The sequence below is a fragment of the Diabrotica virgifera genome, chromosome 1, assembly GCF_917563875.1.
Source record: "Diabrotica virgifera virgifera chromosome 1, PGI_DIABVI_V3a".
NCBI lineage: Eukaryota > Metazoa > Arthropoda > Insecta > Coleoptera > Chrysomelidae > Diabrotica > Diabrotica virgifera.
Window position 1 is genome coordinate 301,681,808 of NC_065443.1, and position 18,494 is coordinate 301,700,301.

The 18,494-nt window shown below is 30.1% G+C and overlaps 1 protein-coding gene across 5 annotated transcripts in view; it reads left to right on the forward strand.

Annotated features, from left to right (window-relative positions):
* Positions 1-8,516: 8,516 nt before the first annotated feature.
* The window catches only part of LOC114340791 (3-ketoacyl-CoA thiolase, mitochondrial), a 51,138-nt gene continuing 41,160 nt past the window's right edge, over positions 8,517-18,494 (forward strand). For 3 of the 5 annotated variants that reach the window (XM_028291566.2, XM_028291564.2, XM_028291565.2), the window contains exons 1-2: positions 8,517-8,776; positions 15,004-15,170. In XM_028291566.2, the coding sequence (XP_028147367.1) occupies positions 8,758-8,776; positions 15,004-15,170 (186 nt within the window). In that variant the 5' untranslated portion in view covers positions 8,517-8,757. The remainder of the gene's footprint in view (positions 8,777-15,003; positions 15,171-18,494) is intronic. The other 2 variants (XM_028291563.2, XM_028291562.2) reach the window with 1 other exon arrangement.

An 18,494-nucleotide genomic window follows, 5' to 3' on the forward strand; every position in this document is an offset into this window, starting at 1 on the left:
AAGATACATATTTAGAGTACGGGTCGGCATGGTTTAATGAAATCTTTTATTGTAACAAGTTTTGGTGACTTTAATAAGCTACCAGAACATTTCCCAAATATTTTTTCGAAGAAAAAACTAAAATCATTTTAATTAAATGATTTTATCTCGTATGTCATTGATTTTATGTAAAATTTATTCTCTTATACTGGTATTGTATAATTTTTTTAATTGCATGGAGTATTTTTTATTATTTCTAATAATTATTGTAATAATAAAGTTCATTTTATGTGTTATGTTTATCAATAAAATATTAGGGTTTCCTAGTCTAATAAAGATTCCATGGATAAATGTTATTTTATTCATTTTTACAGGTAGTACCTTTTACATTACATTGGTTATTTTGGTATCACAAATGCATATAATAAATATTTAACTTTAGAGACATACAGTATTTAGTAGTTCTACCTTCATATAAAAAAATGATTTATTTGTTTATGATCATAATACTCTAAAAATTATACATCAAAGTATGTAAAAAAGATTTTATTAAAAATCAATAAATTTCTAAACTTTTGAGTTAAACCCAAATTCCTACTGCGTATATTCGAACTCCCGAGTTCTCTTCAGATCCCAAGGACCGGTTGGACTGCGGTTCCAAACTCACAGTTTGGTTACCGCGAACGACAAAATCCTGAACTAGGTGTTCAGAACAGATTTGTCAGATGCGATTTTCTAAATCCCCCACTTTTAAACTAAAATTCCCCCAAATTGAAGCTCAAATCCCCCAAATTTAAATTTTTGACGCATTTTAATAGCTTTGTTCGCGGAGACAGTCTATGACTAGTTTCTGACTCATACGCATGCGCAGTTCCGTTTTCAAGCCCTTAAAAACGGAACTGCGCATGCGAATCAGTCAGAAACCAGTCATGGACTGTCTCCGCCAACAAAGCTAATGAATTAGGAGCAGTAGTAGTACGACTAATACACGGTAGTACTCAAATGTAAAGAACAGTAAACCAAAATTATACTACTTATCAACAGAGGGCGCTGAAATAATTCATATGTTCTATCATCTTCGATTATATGAGAGTAGAATATACAGTTCTTTCTATGTACTTTCACAAATTTAATTTACCACGAGCGTTAAAATTATCCATAATTCTTCCCCCAAAAATCCCCCAACCATTAATTCTTCCCCCAAAAAATCCCCCAACCATTTCTGATTATAAAAATTCCCCCAGACGCTTTCAAATTACCCCAAAAATGGGGGAAAATACCCCAATCTGGCAACTCTGGTTCAGAACTCGATTACCGCGAACGCTCTTTTTAAAGTGCACATGCGAAGTAATCCTGGACTAGTCAATTCTCGGGAATGATCGTTCGCTGAGCGTACACGCTCACGAACGAATGAAATTGAACGCAATGTTAATTCCGAGAATATTTTTAACTACTCGCTCCGACGAACGTATTCGCTCATTTTAACACATCTATAGATTTGGCATCGTGGTAAATATTATTGAAAAATTTGTGTTCCATGTGATAAAATTGTTTCGGTGTTTATTTAAAAACTGATTTGTCACATTCACCAATAAATATTGAAATATATTAAATTTTGTATAGTAATATATTTTTTCTACAACCGTTTAATAATATGCTCATTATTCGCTATTTTTTCATAGATAATAACACTCCTTACTGTACCCGTGAGTAATAGTTCATTACTCACGGGCTGAAGTTAGATTCAAGGAATTCATCGTATATAAACTGCAAATAAAATTACTTAAAATTGTTTATTTGATACAACAATTATTGTAATTTATATCTTTAAATGAATTTTAACTGTAACAATGTCAGTATATTTTTTACGTTTATAGCTTGTTTACTAAAAATTTTGACGTTTATCATTAATATTAGTGACAGTGACATTAGCGCAGTTTGTGTTGCAATTGGAGTTTATAAGTAATATTGTGTTTACTTTTCAAGTTATATTGTGTTACAATATATGTATTATAACATTATATATAGTATTGTGTTTTCAATTTATCAATCAAAAGCAAAATGAAAATTAAATTAAATTTTTTTTTAATAACGCGGGCACATAAATTTGATACACCCTGTATATTGAGCTGTAAATATTTATTAGAATTTAGTTTGGATGTAAGTGGATTTCTCTTTTAATGAGCTTTCCGATGAACCATTAAAGACTTTTGTGAACAATTAAAGTGAAAAGGACGATGTATTTAATATGGAAATGATTTAAAATGGAAATAGATTGTTTATTACGAGAACTATAGAATCCACAGGTAGATGTAATTATCACTTTCTAGAAAAGGTGGTTTAAAAGAAAGTTTGGAATGCTAATATCTTTGTTTCAACCCGAGTAAATATTGTAGGGTTCTCCGAAAGTAATTAGGATGGTCGGAATAATTTTGAAAATGACTGTTTGTTTGTCGAATGGAAAAGTCGATGTTTCTGATTCTTGGCAATGTGGAAGGGGAAAAGTGGATTGGATGATTGAGAGAGTTTGAAAAAGAAGTCAGTATGTTATTTGGCAGCGCTGAGGAGAGGTCGACGTTTTGGTGGATAAGTAGTTAGCAAGTACCAGTGGTTGTTTGATAGTGGAGAATAGTGTTGAAAAGTGGAACGAGAGACAGATCAAATTGAGACGAAATACCTCTTTGATTCTGTTTTATTGTGAGAAGGAGAGCAGAGAATTTTGGGAGTTTTGTTTGAATCGAGTACGTGTCAAAAGAGGCCGGGCTTGTTGGAGAATTGGTGCTGGTATGCTGATAGTTTTGAAGCTGGAGAACGGAGAGGGCTTTGATGAGTAGCCTTTAACATAGTCAACGAGGGAGAGCTGTTTTTGGGTCACGAGAAGACATCAGAGTGATTGAAGCAAAAGGTCAGTCAACTTATGTGAAAGATATTTTTATGTTCGGAAACTAAAATTTTGAGGAAAAAGCATATGAATTAAAATTCCAATATTTCTAAAAGTAAATAGGAAGTATAGCTAATCTTGCGAATACATAAATCTGTTTTGTTTAGTTTGTTTTACCACAGTCATCGGGAACAAACCGATAAATTGTTTTTTTTTAACTATAATAATATTTAAGTGGTAAAAATTTCATTAGGACATCTGTGTCCACAGGTTTTAGATTTGATAGATTTTAGAGTATTGATTTTGATAAATAAAAGACAATTCTGTATGTTTATTTTATATTTGGCTTTATTTCTTTTCCCTATTTTACCCCGATTAGGATCAACTAAGAGATACTGAACCCACGAGAGAAGATAATTTTTTTAAGATTATAAAAAGGCACACTGAGATTTTTTTATGTATGATTTGCGACAATTAAATAATTAATCAGATAAATAATAATTAATAAGAAGCAGATCATAACAATAGTTATATTATTATATTAAATATAGTTAAACGTAAATACACATTATAACTATATGAAATATGTCCGCACCGACAATAGCCATTTCCTATATTAAGTAGTACTACCTACAGTCGGAAAAATGAAAGAATACCCATGAACGAACATATAAAACACGTTGTATTTTCCTGTCACCGTGTCACAAAGAAAATTGCCCAGCGCAAGTACATGTAATAATAATTATTACATGTACTTGAGCTGGCCAATTTTTTGTGTGAGACGGTGACAGGAAAATACATCGTGTTTTATATGTTCGTTCATGGGTATTCTTTCATTTTTCCTACTGTAGTAATAAAAATACTAAATAAAAAATAATAAATTTTATTAGATTCACTGACAGTAGGTACAAATTTATGCTTATAATTTTTCGGAAACGAACAGAACTTGGATTGACTACTTCTTGTTGTATTTTTACAATAAGTAAGAATTTGGTAATAGTAGACAACCAATTATTCAGCCTGGGAGTACACAGTATTTAGGTATTTTTGTAAATTATTATAATTTAAATCTCGAGTAGTTGATAATTATATTTTTTACTAATTAAAATAAAAAAGGTCGTAGAAAAAGTATAGTATTCTACTTGCATGTAATGGCTATTACTCAATCTATAGTATTCTACTTGCATGTAATGGTGTCACAAAGAAAATTGCCCAGCGCAAGTACATGTAATAATAATTATTACATGTACTTGCGCTGGCCAATTTTTTGTGTGACAAAGGTGAAAGGAAAATACAGCGTGTTTTATATGTTCGTTCATGGGTATTCTTTCATTTTTCCTACTGTAGATGCGTCTATATTCGTTGATCTTTTAATATTTTTTATTTATTTTGATGTTCTGAAGCTATTTTCTTGTGGCATTTTTATAATCAAGTATATTCAAATGGGAAATAAGCCACTTGGGCGTCGAAACGTTAATAAAATCATTTTTATTTTGATGGATTTGGTAAAGACCAATTAGGCATTATTTCACTATAATATTGATTTTTAAACGCAATTACGAAAAATGTTAAGAGTGAATTTTTATAAAAGCGACAGTATGAAGTAGGTACGCGCATACCGACAGTATACGAAGTTAGTTGGTAAATCTTTTAAGTTACGTGTACAGTTAATAATAGGTTTGTTCCAACATGAACTTTTGGACGGTCCAGAAACCGTCACGAAACTACTTGTACCGTTTGTTGTGCGCATGTTCGTAATTGTATCGCCCAGTTATCGTCCCATGACGGTAATCATATATTTGTCATTTTTGTTGGTGACAGCTTGTGTGCTTTTAGTCGATCAAAGGCTCAAAAACTTTAAAGAATTAAATCCTAGTGCGCAAGTCAGTCCAACCAGCACATTATGCATTTGCCCGATTACTGAAATGATCATCACGAAACCGTCACCGAAAGATCACAATTCTTGTTGGAACAGTGGGAAAGGACGATCCGATGACGATCATATTTTTGTTGGAACGGATTTTGTTTACTGCGCAGAAGCGTTACCGTTTCGTGACGGTTCTCGGTTGTGTTGGAACAAACCTATTGAGTCCGCGAGTCTTTACCTGTGCGTCATTAATACCTGGCGAGTTAAAACCATAGAGGTATATATTGACATAGAGGGAGCCTACCTTCCGCGCTTCCTGACGACAAGATCTCATGGACTGCATGGTTTTGTTGCATCTCTTTCTATCACATTGTATCGAAAATCTATGATGACATTCAGTGTGAATATAGGCACGTAAGAGGAGGACAACTGTAGCAGCTTTACTATGCGTAAGAGTGAAACAGCACTAATCCAAATAAAAAAGATGGTGTCATCACTTCGCTCTGAATTACACTCTCTCTATGCTAATATATAACTCTATGGTTAAAACACATACTTTTTATTTAGAATCATTCTCTTCCAGGCATGAAATTAATGACAAACCAGCTGCCGCCTGTTATTAAGTAAAAACACATGTTATTTTTATGAACCATTTTGACTCAGTGCATTGAAAAGTGATAGAAAGAAAGATGATTGGGGATGTCCCCATATTTCATATACTTTAAGTACAATTTCTGACGTTTTGGTTTGTTTACTTTTGTGGCCGTCAGTTTGTTGAATTTTTTCTGTTATTTTGTCGAATTATTGCATTTTTAAGTTTTTTATAGTATACACACAGTTGTTTTCACAACTAATTTTATATTGGAGTTAGAAATTTTGTAATAAACTTATGTTATTTTACGATAGGTTCCGCCAAAGTGGATAAAATAACAAAAAGAAAATATGTTATTGAATTCTTTTATAAATTGTTTATTTATTTATTAATCAATGATAATAAAATACTTTATTAAGCAACTTCAAATGTAGCTGTAATTATGCACCCATTTACATTTTAAAGCAAAACTTAAATTTATATTATTTTATTTATATTTATACTATAACCCGTGATCGGAATAATATCCACTTGCCGTTGCGTTTAGTAAATTTCCGACTTATTTCGTATGCTTTAAATGATGACGAACGGGTAAAGACTCGCGGACGCAACTGTATGTATTGATGCAAATAAAGTGTGGAAAAAATATATTTATAAAAACACCAATATACTAATACTTAAATAGGTATATTTATTATAATTTTTGTGTTTTTGGATTTGTGTTCGTGTTACTTAGGGATAGGATATATACCTAATTAGTATTAAAATATGATGAAACGAAAATAAAAAATTTTGACGTTTTTTAGAATTTCTACGATTCATCAAGGGAAAAGTAGGTACATGCGGGGAGGCTACAGTCACATACAGTTAATAAAAAAAATGACGTACGATATTTTTATTTTTGGTATTAGATATATTTTAAGTAGTAAAATTAGTTTAATATTTAAATAAAAATACAACTTAACTTTTAAAATATATTTATTTCCTTGAAATCATAACATAATAGAAGCAACGAATATACATATAGCCCATATTCTTTGATAGAAGCATGTAGAAGTATAACTTAGGTGCCTACTAACCCACATAACAATTTCATGTTCTTAGTAGATTCATAGAACATACTTTTCAGAAAAAGTATATACTAAGAATATGCGTAATTACCATTGCGAATGTGCAGAGCACATACTGAGTATATACTACATTACAGTACTTAAACGTTCTATGTATATACTTAGAATGTACTACCGCACTTCTTCTCAGTATATACCAAGAATATACTTTTTAGGATATTCTAAGAAGGTGCTATAAACCTTCTATTTATATACTTAGAATGTACTACCTCACATCTTTTAGTATATAGGAAGAATGTACTTTTTAGTATATGGGAAGAATATTACAAGGAAGTGCTATATTGCTCAGAAGCATGTTTTCAGCATCACCGAATCTCATCCTAGGTTCTACTTTCTACTAAATTTACATATTACATATGAGAATGTAGTTAGTACATTCTACAATATTACTTAAAAAGTAAATATAAAATATTATATAAATTTTAGTTAGTTATATCAATATTATATAGGTAAGTAGGTATATATATTTAGTTATTATGTGCATATAAAAATAAAAATGCTGAATATATAAATTTATATATTCATATTCATATACCTATCGTACCCAAATAAATATTATGTAACATATGTATGTAAATAACTAAAATTTATATGTTGCTTATATGTACCTATATACATACTTACTATTTAAGTAATATTGAAGTACCAAAATGAATTTTTTATTTGTAAGTTGACAGCAAACAAAATAAAACGTTTAATTATGCATGTTCCTATTCCTGGTTGAAATACTTGGTCTTCCTCACAACACAGCATAGACATTGTTAGTGTTAAGTGTAGACACAAATGCCAAATGCCTATTCAGTAACTATTTTCATATTTTGTATTTTTCCTTTGTTCCCAACCCCCTACCCGCTAACCCCTATGCAGGTATGCAGCGGTCGTTTCCGCTTTGTTTGTGCCGGTTGTGGGTTTTGGCTCAGCCACACAGCTTACCTGAATGTCAATTCCATGTAAAAATAAAATTCTTCATAAGAATACTCAATAAACTTAATCAAAATAGTAAATGCATTTCAGTTATGAAAGCGAAACGACAATTTCTCCTTTTTCGTTAATACAATTAATTCTTAAACATTTTTACCATACAATTAAAACAATTTTAAATAATGAATTCGGTAGTTTAATTAATAGTACCTACATACATAAATTTTTAAATTTCATTAATTATTCTTAACGAAGTTGATAATCTATAGGCTAACATTATTCTTCCTATACATACATATATATTATTTTTAAGATATTTTAAAAGTATCTACTTATAAGTATGTGTTAAGTATGTACTTATAAGTATGTGCTAAGAATATTCGGTAAAAGTATATTCTGAGAATAGTATCTACTTATAAGTATGTGTTAAGAATGTACTTATAAGTATGTGCTAAGAATATTCGGTAAAGGTACATTCTAAGAATAAACTTTTACGAATATTCCGAGTTACTACGTACACGAATGTACTCAGTATATTCGGTACGAGAATATACTTTAAAGTATGTGCAAAGAACATGAAATTTAGAATGTTTTTTAAGGTACATGCTATGCTTGTACTACGCATATACTAAAAAGAATATACTCTGACGAATGTTGGTAGTATATGCTTAGAACATGATACGAACATCATTGTTATGTGGGAAGTACCTACACACAATCTTTTTTGTGCTAAAAATTAACATTGCTTTGAAATTGGCATTGATTTGAAAAATAATTGTTTTTATTATACTTTTTATAGTTTCTTGCAAATAATAAAAACGTGGTATAAATAGTTATTTTTTTTATAACAGTGTAATTATTTTAATAACCCTATGGTACTCCATTTTATCTAAAAAAATTTACCATGTCCTTATGTCAAACGAGCACCTAAAAAGTATTTGAAAACAATAATAGATGGCAGCAAAGTGAAATCTTTACTTTTTACCATCTTTGATCCACAATAAGAACCCAAAATAAAAAATGGAAACAAAAAATATTATATTCTTTTTTCCTTCACCTTCATCATATTTAAAAAAAAAATAATACATATTAGCAGATGTACAATTTACAATATGCCACGGCCTACGAACTATGGTTTAATTTAAATTAAAATCGTCAGTGATTTTTTACATACTCAAAGTACAAAGTCCACATTTTTTTTATTTTCTTGTTTGTGTTTGTAGTAGAATTATTTTAATCTTTCTATCTTGAACTTTGTTACACCGGTTATCAGACTCATATTAATTACATTCTCATTTATTTTTAGTCAAAATATATTATTTGCTTAGTTGGTTTCTTGAAGTGGGTGAGTGTACACTGTAAAGTAAACGATTCAAGTGAAAAAATAATGACTTCTCTAACTAAAGGTATGTGTACATGCAAATCTAATAAAATATATATGAAACATTTTGATTTACAATTTATTAAAAAAGCCTTGTACAGGAGTAAATACGTGTACAGCATTTTTTTGTTTTTAATTTTATTTTTACCTAACCTCATTATCTGTGTTTTTTTTATTAAAAACAGATTTATATTAAAATAATTATCTATTTTTAAGACAAACACTTCAAATCTAATGATCAAATCTCAAATCTAGTGATCTGAGGTTTATAGTATGTCTTTTCATTCACAGTCATTTGTTTCACAGAAGCTGGAAACAAATGACAATCCTTGAAAAGCCCTAGTCATCATCATCCAATCATTTTTTGTATTGTTTTACACTATTGTTTCATTGATGTGGATGTGAAGGCAAAGATAATGAATACAAAAATTATAAAACAAGTGTGAATAAAATAGAAATAAATAACTCCTGCTTTCTTTCCAGCAACTCCTATTTTATGTCATTCCATTTATTATGAGCATTCCCCACTGCAGGTTGTTACCATCATGCTTAAGATTTTCAGTGCCCTTTCTACATTAGGAAAAATGTCTTCAATTTTGGTCTCTCTTAAAAGATACATTTCCAGAATAATATTAGTTCCATAATTATACATTCCATTTCTAACTCTTTCTTGTTTACGTCTTCATAATAGATTTCAGCGAATTCTTTGCAACTCTGTCTCACTCTTCGGAATTCAGAGTTTTCAAATAATTCAGAGTTTCAAAATAATCCAAAGCATTGACTAATGTTCTTATATCGTCGCCGTGGAGGTCAATAGGCTCAATCCACAAAAGTAAAATCCTGAGAAACGGTTGCTTAAAGATTTATTGTGACAAAATGAATTAGTTTTTGCAAATTTTAAGTATGAATTTATTGTTTTTTCAAGACCAAATTTTGAATATACATGATTATAGATTATACCTATTTACTTTATTAAATTAATTCATGTTTAAGTTGTTACTTAAAAAGATATGTGTATTAGACCTCTTGACCACAGAACAGTAACATAATAGTTACTATCTTGTGTTGCAGTCAAAAGCGTCAACCCTCAGAATTATTGGATGAGATACTGATTATTAGTGGAAAAGCGTCTAAATTTTTTTATAATCTACAATACCTATTAATCTTGTTATCATTAAAAGTAAATAAGTAATATTATAAAAATGGTCGCATTTAGGTTCTCAAAATTTATTAATTCAAATAAGTAATACAAAAAAAACGACAATCAATTTACAAAGTCAAGAACTAGACTAACATGGCTATATTCCCAAAGGCAAAATAATTTATTGTCAGTCTGCCTTGTAAATATGCGCTTTGAAGAGTCTTTACAAAATATCACAATGAGAATCAGAAGACAAGAAAAATTAAATTAAATTAAAAAAAAACAATTTTTAAGAAGAAAATATAAAAAAACTACTTTTATCATCATCGTAAGTTGGATATTATGCACCAATCAATTTTATCATTAGTAAAATAATACGAGGGTCGTTAAATAATCTCTTAGAAAAAGATAAAAAAAAAACAAGATAAAAATAGTTGTCAGATAAAAGTTATACATTTTTTCCTTGTTCTGTTTGACACTTGTTTGTAATTAGCTGGTTGCTATATTTCTTATAATCTAAAAAGTCAGAATAATCCATTTCAATTACCTTGTGGTAAGGTTTACTGTTTTTTTCAGGGTGTGCAGTCATGTACCACCCTTCTGGTATGTACACGTCAACCTGCTTTCCACGGGACTCTATTATACTTAGTGAGGGAATGATGTGTGTTATATGAAAAGTTCGATCTTTCACAATCTATAGCCTGATCAATCTCGCATGTAATTAATTCTAAATTTTTTGAAAGCATAAGATTTTTTACCACTGAGGTGCAGATTTACTAAATACACAAATATTAGTCGGGTACCAGGTATCAATCCAAACAAATATAAAATAAAAATAAATATTCTACTTACCACCTTCGAGATTATCTCTGTTTTCTTTATTTTTGGTCCAAACTATTTAAAGCTAAATTAACCAAATTTTTCCCACGTGAAAACATTTTTCAAAAACTTACACTTACAAAGTGAAAAAATGAAAGCAAACATCAAGTCATGGATAGCAAGGGCAAACGACTGATAAAAAATAAATTTTCTTATTAAATTCTTATTTAATTTGCTTATTAAGGGTAAGATATCATTAGTGAAAAAAACGTTTAAATCTAACCAATGCGTGGACCGGTTGCATTATATTGAGTGGTCAACAGAGATATGCCACTCAGATTGTTGTTGACTTCTTTTAAGATATAGATAAATAAATTATGGAAGTAAATGGACACAAGCAGCTTATTGTCGTTGACTGTTTTAAAGTTTGTGTGCTAGATCTATTGGCGAATTATAAAATAGTAAAGAAGAAGACATTTATGGCTCAAATCGATTGACCACGGAATTTTTTGAGGGTTTTAAATACATCCTATGTACTTAACTCAATTTTGATAAATTTGTGGCTTGGCTCCCTTGACCTCCACGGCGACGATATGAACTTAATCTTTGTTTTAGATGAATGCCCAGGGCAGTGGTCGGCAAACTTTTTTTAGCCAAAGAGCCAAATATGAACATTACAACAATTAAAAAAAATTGGGAGCAAAATCTGCTTGTTCAGCAAACTTTTATTACGCTAAATAAAACTAAAGGGTCTAGCTAGTCAATCGGTTAAGATAGTGAAAAAAGCTCCCAACGATATTCCAAAAATAAAAGAACCACATGTTCTACATCAAAAAGTATTCGACCAAAAAAATGTTTAAACCCCATCCATAACCCCCCAAAAAGTTAAAATGTGTTTTTTTGTTTTTTGGCGATATCTTCGTTTCTAATCATCATATAAACTTCTATTTTCTTTCATTTTGTAGAGTTTTATTTCCTACAACACTGTATTTTTTACAAAATTTTTGGCGCAATATCCCAATTTTTTTTTAATGTTGATGTGTAGAGCCGAAAAGGGAAAGAACAGCAAACGTGAGCTTTTTTAGCTGATCATAAGAATCAGGAATATTATTCCAAGCGTTGAAAATGATTATGTCTTCCTTCTCCAGGTCATTCAAAGCAGATCACTTTTTGTGTTGTGAATATGTTTTCTTCTCCAATATTTCCAATTCAACACAAAGACGTTTGCATTTAGAGCTCCATACCTCCTTGCTTTTTAAATCCAGAAATTGTATTTCAAAGCCAATAATGCCAATTTCAGAAGGAGAAAATTTCAACTCAGTTGTTGTAGCATTAAGAGGATCTTTGACAAATGCTAAAGTTTGTATGTTTGATAAAAACTAATTTATCAGAATATGATGTAATGTTTTTCCATATGTGCCAGAGCCGCACCTAATCAGCCAAAGAGCCACATGCGGCTCCGGAGCCACACTTTGCCGACCACTTACCCAGGGCATCAATTATGGGGATAAAGGTTTTGAATCTGAATCTTTCATTTTCATTCAGTTGGACTCAGGTTGCAGAATCATCTGGTCTTTGAAATAGTGTTAATCAGATTTATCTCACTCCAATACCTTAAATTGTTACCTCACTAGACTGTAATCTAGAGTCGTAGTTACCTTCATTTAATCCTTGCAACAACTGGATTTTGTAGGGTTTAAATGAATTCTTATGTAATACACAAATACTGAAGGTGGATGTATGTGGGAGGATGCATGTGGATCTTTATTTATTTATTTATTTATTTATTTACGGGCAAGCCCAATTCAGAAAATATTATTGCGAAAAAAAACTCTACTCTAAATGAAACTCTACATTAAATCTAAATTCTTATTGTAATTTATTACAGTTTTTGGTCCACCTGTTTGTCCTGCCATCTTTTACTCATCCAGTTTCCTGGAACCCCTTTACAATTTTTTGTACCATCGCTTTCTAGATAGGAGAATAGTTTGGGAAAGTATCATTGAACAAGTTGGCTACTTCACTATAAGATCTTTTTGAAGTTATACTTCTATAGGCGCGATTGAGATTGAGGGTGAATTTATATTAATCTGTGCGCATGCGCACACCAACAGTATGGTATTAGTCGTTATACGGGCTCTGATTGGGTGTTGAAATGATCTGTCAATAATAAATAATTGTTCAATATGAAAGTAAACAAATGTCTAATATCTTAGTTTTATTGTTGTGAGGACTGAAACAAAAAAGTTTATAATTGTAGTGACTTTTAAATAGTTTTTAAATGCAACAGGTACGTAATAATTGTAAATGTATCATAGGTACCTACCTATTTGAACCTACCAAAATACATAGTATGTAATACTTTTATTTACATATTTTGATTATCATCAAAATTTCTATCAATATTCACCTAATATATTGTTTTCTTACTCTATGTTTTGTTGTATTTTTTCAATTCTAAATCATTTCAATTCAAAATCAAAATAATTTGATTTAATTCAAAAATGTCAAAAGTTTAATCCATTTAGTTAGTCGATCTTCGCACATAATGACACATTGTCTCCAAGGCGAAGCGTTTAAGGCGAATGAACCCCAATACTAACCGCGCTGATAAGCTGGTTCGAATCCCAATAGAAACTTTTATTTTTTTATTTTTTTTTATACATTTTATGCTTGTACTTAAGTATATTTATTATATAATTTTATTTTCAGAAAATACGTATTTAGTTAAAAAAATTTCCGACAATTAATGTTCAGAAATCATTTGTGGCATTTTTAATGTGTTTGTGTGTGTTTTATTCTTTTATTATTTTAATTTTTTTCACTGTTTTAATAAAAATGTTTGAGAAGTAGTAAGTACAAAATTAGTTTAATATTTAAATAAAATATAAATAAAAAGTATATTAATTTCGTTTAAATCATATAATAGAAGTATAACTTCTTACGTGCGTACAAAGTACACACACATTCTTTTTTTATGTAGCTCCACATCATTAAAACAGTAATTTGTCATTTTTCATTAAGGGGTTACATACGTATTGCGGGTAAAAAAAGTGAATTAAAAAAATATATATCTCAAAAACTAAAAATTATTTTTATTTATAATTGGAACATGTAAAAGTATAGTACTTAAGGTACTCTCAAAAAAATTTTCAACCAAAAATATTCATTTTTGTAGAGTTGACTGCAATTTTTCGACAACAGCCCTTTTTTGTGGTGGGCAGCATAAATAAGTCCAGTCTCAACTAAAATCAAAAAATCAAAAAATTTCTTGTAGTTTATACCTCTGGCTAGTGAATGAACGAAGGAATTTAAAAAAGAATTAAATTTGAAGATTTTACATAAGTTTAAACACATTTTCGACCCCAATTTGTCTCATTTTTTCAAAAATTACCAGTTTTAAAGTAGTTTTTTTTTATAAAACAAAAACGACTTCACCTAAAAAAAATTCCTTCGTTCATTCACTAGCCAAAGGTATAAACTACAAGAAACTTTTTGATTTTTTAATTTTAAATGAGACTGGACTTATTTATGCTGCCCACTGCAAAAAAAGGGCTGTTGTCGAAAAATTGCAGTCCACTCTACAAAAATGAATATTTGTGGCTCAAAATTTTTTTGAGAGTACCTTAAGTACTATACTTTTACATGTTTCAATTATAAATAAAAATAATTTTTAGTTTTCGAGATATGATTTTTTTAAAAAGTCCACTTTTTTTTACCCACAAGACCTATGTAACCCCTTAAAAACCACCCTTATTGTAGAGCTTTAAAAAACAACTGTCAGCTTTAGTTATTAGGTTTGTTCTAGCAAACAGTCAAACTAGTCAGAAACCGTCAGCAAACAGTTGGTCAGTGAGAGAACATAATACAGTCACCAGTGCTATCCCCTCTACTCGTGCTGGTCCACTATTCGCTGATGGTTTCAAACCGTTTGAAACTGATGCTACAACAAACCTTATAATAGGTATCTACAATTTGTTTTACAAAACTTTTCAATAAACATCAAGCTATTTTAATGAACTAGTGTCAATGTTTTATGAACTAATGTCAAAATCACATCATTCTATGTTTACTGAATTGCTTTAAAACAATTTGGAACTGAGAAGTTTTATTTATTTAAGACCTTTCTGACTAGATAAACCAAGTGTTACACATGGTAACTGGTATTGAAGTGAGGATTTCAATAATAATACAAATATAGAGACTTTAAAAACCAAAGTGACTAATGATAAATCTGGCAACATTGCAAACATCAAAGAATGTGGAAATTAACTTTTTTTTTTCGATTGCAGGAATTTTTATTGTTGGTGCGAAACGTACACCTTTTGGTACATTTGGGGGCAAATTGGCCAAATCTCACATCACCGATCTCCAAGTAATTGCTTCCAAAGGTGCCTTAGCCGCTGCTAATGTTAAACCCGAACTAGTCGACACTGTAGTCATTGGTAACGTCATTCCGGTGAGTGCATAGTATTTTTAACCCATTCAGTGCTCATATCACCTTTGCGTTCCATACCTATACTTGGCACAGTGCGCGTGTCACTCACAGGTGACATAAGTAGATAAATTTGACTAATTTGATCAGTTTTTTTAGTAACTAAACTTTGTAATATTATCCTCCGTTTTCAATTTCATTGTTTATATTTTATTTTCTCTTGAATACAATAAGACAGGTCCGTCAAAACCAAAAAGATCTAAAATTTCATTCAGAGATCCGAAATATTTATTTTCTGCCTTTTATGTAGGTATACGGAATGCAGACATAAACGGCAGAAATACGCCGTGAGACGTAGACGTAGACAGCAGAGATGAAAACCCTTCGAAAAATCGATGGTAAGACACCATCTATGTGTCTTAGTAGACCAGGCGCATCTGTAAAAATATTAGTACATTTGGACGTTGAGAGGTGACTCAAATTTTTTTGCAGAAATTGCCTGGAAATAACTCATATAATAATAATTGAGTTATCCTCCCACTCAAAAAGGTTCGGAATATTGTTTAAATAATCAAAATGTCAAAAAATGAAGGAAAAATTCGATTTTTTTCTTCGTTTTTGATTATAACTTTAAAAGTATTCATTTCCGAGAAAAGTTGCACTGGCATAAAAGTTAATTAAATTTCCTACAATATAGCATTAGTTACAGTTGAGTCCGCGAGTCTTTAACCGTGCGTCATCACTTAAAGCATACGAAATAAGTCGGAAATCTATTTCACGCAACAACAACTGACAGAAAGTGGCTACTGTTCCGATTACGGGGTTTATTATAAAATTTGACGTTATCAAATATATAGAATGTCAAATGTAAGTTTTGCTTCAAAATTTTTGCGCAGAATTACAGTTACATTTGAAGTAGCTTAAGAAATTCTTTTATTATTATTGATTAATAAATAAATAAACAATTTATAAAAAAATCCAATAACATATTTTATTTTTGTTATTTTATTCACTTTGACGGAAATCTAAACACAGTCATTTCTTTACTGTGTGAATGACGTTAGCTTTGTATGTTTTAAATATTAATTGCCTAATAATTATTTATTATACCTTAAAATTTTAAAGCCCAATATAAAATTAGTTGTGAAAACAACTGTTTGTGTAATATAAAGAAACTTCAAAACGCAAAAATTCGACAAAAACCGCAAAAAGTTCAACTGACTGACAGCCACAAAATTAAACGAATCAGAAACGTCAAACAAATTGTGCTTAAAATATGAAAACATACTGAATCGTCTTTTTTTGTACCTATCTCTTTTCAATGCACTGAGTCTAGATGGTTCATAAAAATAACATGTGTTGTTACTTAATAACAAACGGCAGCTGGTTTGTCGTGAGTTTCATGCATGGAAGAGAATGATGCTAGATAAAAAGTATGTGTTTTATCTCGCCAGGTATTAATGACGCACGGGTAAAGACTCGCGGACTCAACTGTAAAAATTTTAAAAATTGTCACCCTTAATAAAAAAAATTGTCACCCAATAATAAAACAATACTGTAAATTTCATTAAGATCGGTTCAACAGCTCTCTCCAAAAAATTCATTTTTTTCAAAATGTTGCAGGCCTGAAAATAAAGCAGACAGCAAGTTGAATTTTTTTTAGATATAGAAGAATACTGTTCCTTTCTTTTGTAATTTGCAAAATTAAAATCGCTTAACTATCACGGCGTCAGGAATTTTTTTAAATGAACATTAATTTTTGGTGCTACGCGCAGGATAGCGGATAGTTTACTCTGATTGGGCATTCCAATGACCTTTGATAATGATTGATAAATTTTAATTTTTAGTACATTTTGACATAAATAAATAAATTTGTTTATTGCAAAATAAAAACACATACTCTGTCTTTTGAAATAACACTTCTTTTACTTCTTTTAGCAAAAACTTTCTTTGTTCATATATTTTAACTTAGAGAATAAAAGTTTATTATTTTTAAACATATGCAATTGTTTAAGCAATATTTCACAAACAATAATTAAATTAGTTTGATTCTTGTGGAATTAAAATACTAAAATACAACAAAATATAGAGTAAGAAAATAATATATTAGATAAAGATTGAAAGAAATTTTGGTGGAAATCAACTTGTGTGAATCGAACACCGCTGTCCTGCGCGTAGCACCAAAAATTAATGTTTATTTAAAAAAATTCCTGACGCCGTGGTAGTTAATCGATTTTAATTTTGCAAATTGCAAATGAAAGATACTGCATTCTTCTATATGTAAAAATAATTTCAACTTGCCATCTGCTTTATTTTCAATCCTGTGACATTTTGAAAAAATTATTTTTTTTTGCTAAAGCTGGATTGCAAAATTTATTTTGCAAAATCTGTTGAATCGATCTTAATGAAATTTACAGTACCTATTGTTTTATTATATCATAAAGTTTTTCATGGTAAGATATGAAGGTCCTAAGTGTAGCATAAATGGTTGAAAACCATAAGATGCGAATACTTGTTTTTGTTATGGTTTTTTCGCAATTATTGCTATTTTGCAACAAGGGTGACAATTTTTTAAATTTTTAACTAATGCTATATTGTAGAAAATTTAATTACGCTACTTTTATGTCAGTGCAACTTTTCTCGGAAATGAATACTTTTAAAGTTATAATCAAAAAACGAAGAAAAAATCGAATTTTTCCTTAATTATTTGACATTTTGATTATTTCAACAATATTCCGGACCTTTTTGAGTGGGAGGATAACTCAACTATTATTATAATATGAGTTATTTCCAAGCAATTTCTGCAAAAAAATATGAGTCACCTCTCAACGTCCATCTCAAAACAGATGCGCCCTGGACTATAGATAGAGCTTGAAGTGCAGATATACGATGGAGATGCAAAGTGGAGAACATCATAGTCCAGAAAGCCACTGCGCATCCTCTAGGAAAAATATTCTAATTCGGATTTTTTGCACAGTCTTACTCAAAAAGGACTCCTTTTAACAAATTTGCATGTTGCCAGGACCAAAAGGTGGTCAAAAAATTTTTAAACGTTTTTTTTTTGTTTTTTCCTAAAATTATTTTTTTTGCATGGAAAAAACTTTTTTTAGGTTTTTTGGATCATTCCAAACAGAAAAGGTCTTTAGTGACTTTTCTCTAAAAATGATAGTTTTTAACATATAAGCGATTAAAAATTGAAAAATTGCGAAATCGGCCATTTTTAACCCTCAAAAACTATGTAAAAAACTGAAAACTTTAATGTTACCAAGGTAGGTAGATATTCTTTAAACATCGATTGATGAAATCCCGAAGAGTTTTTTGCAATACAATATTCAAAACTCCTTTGTT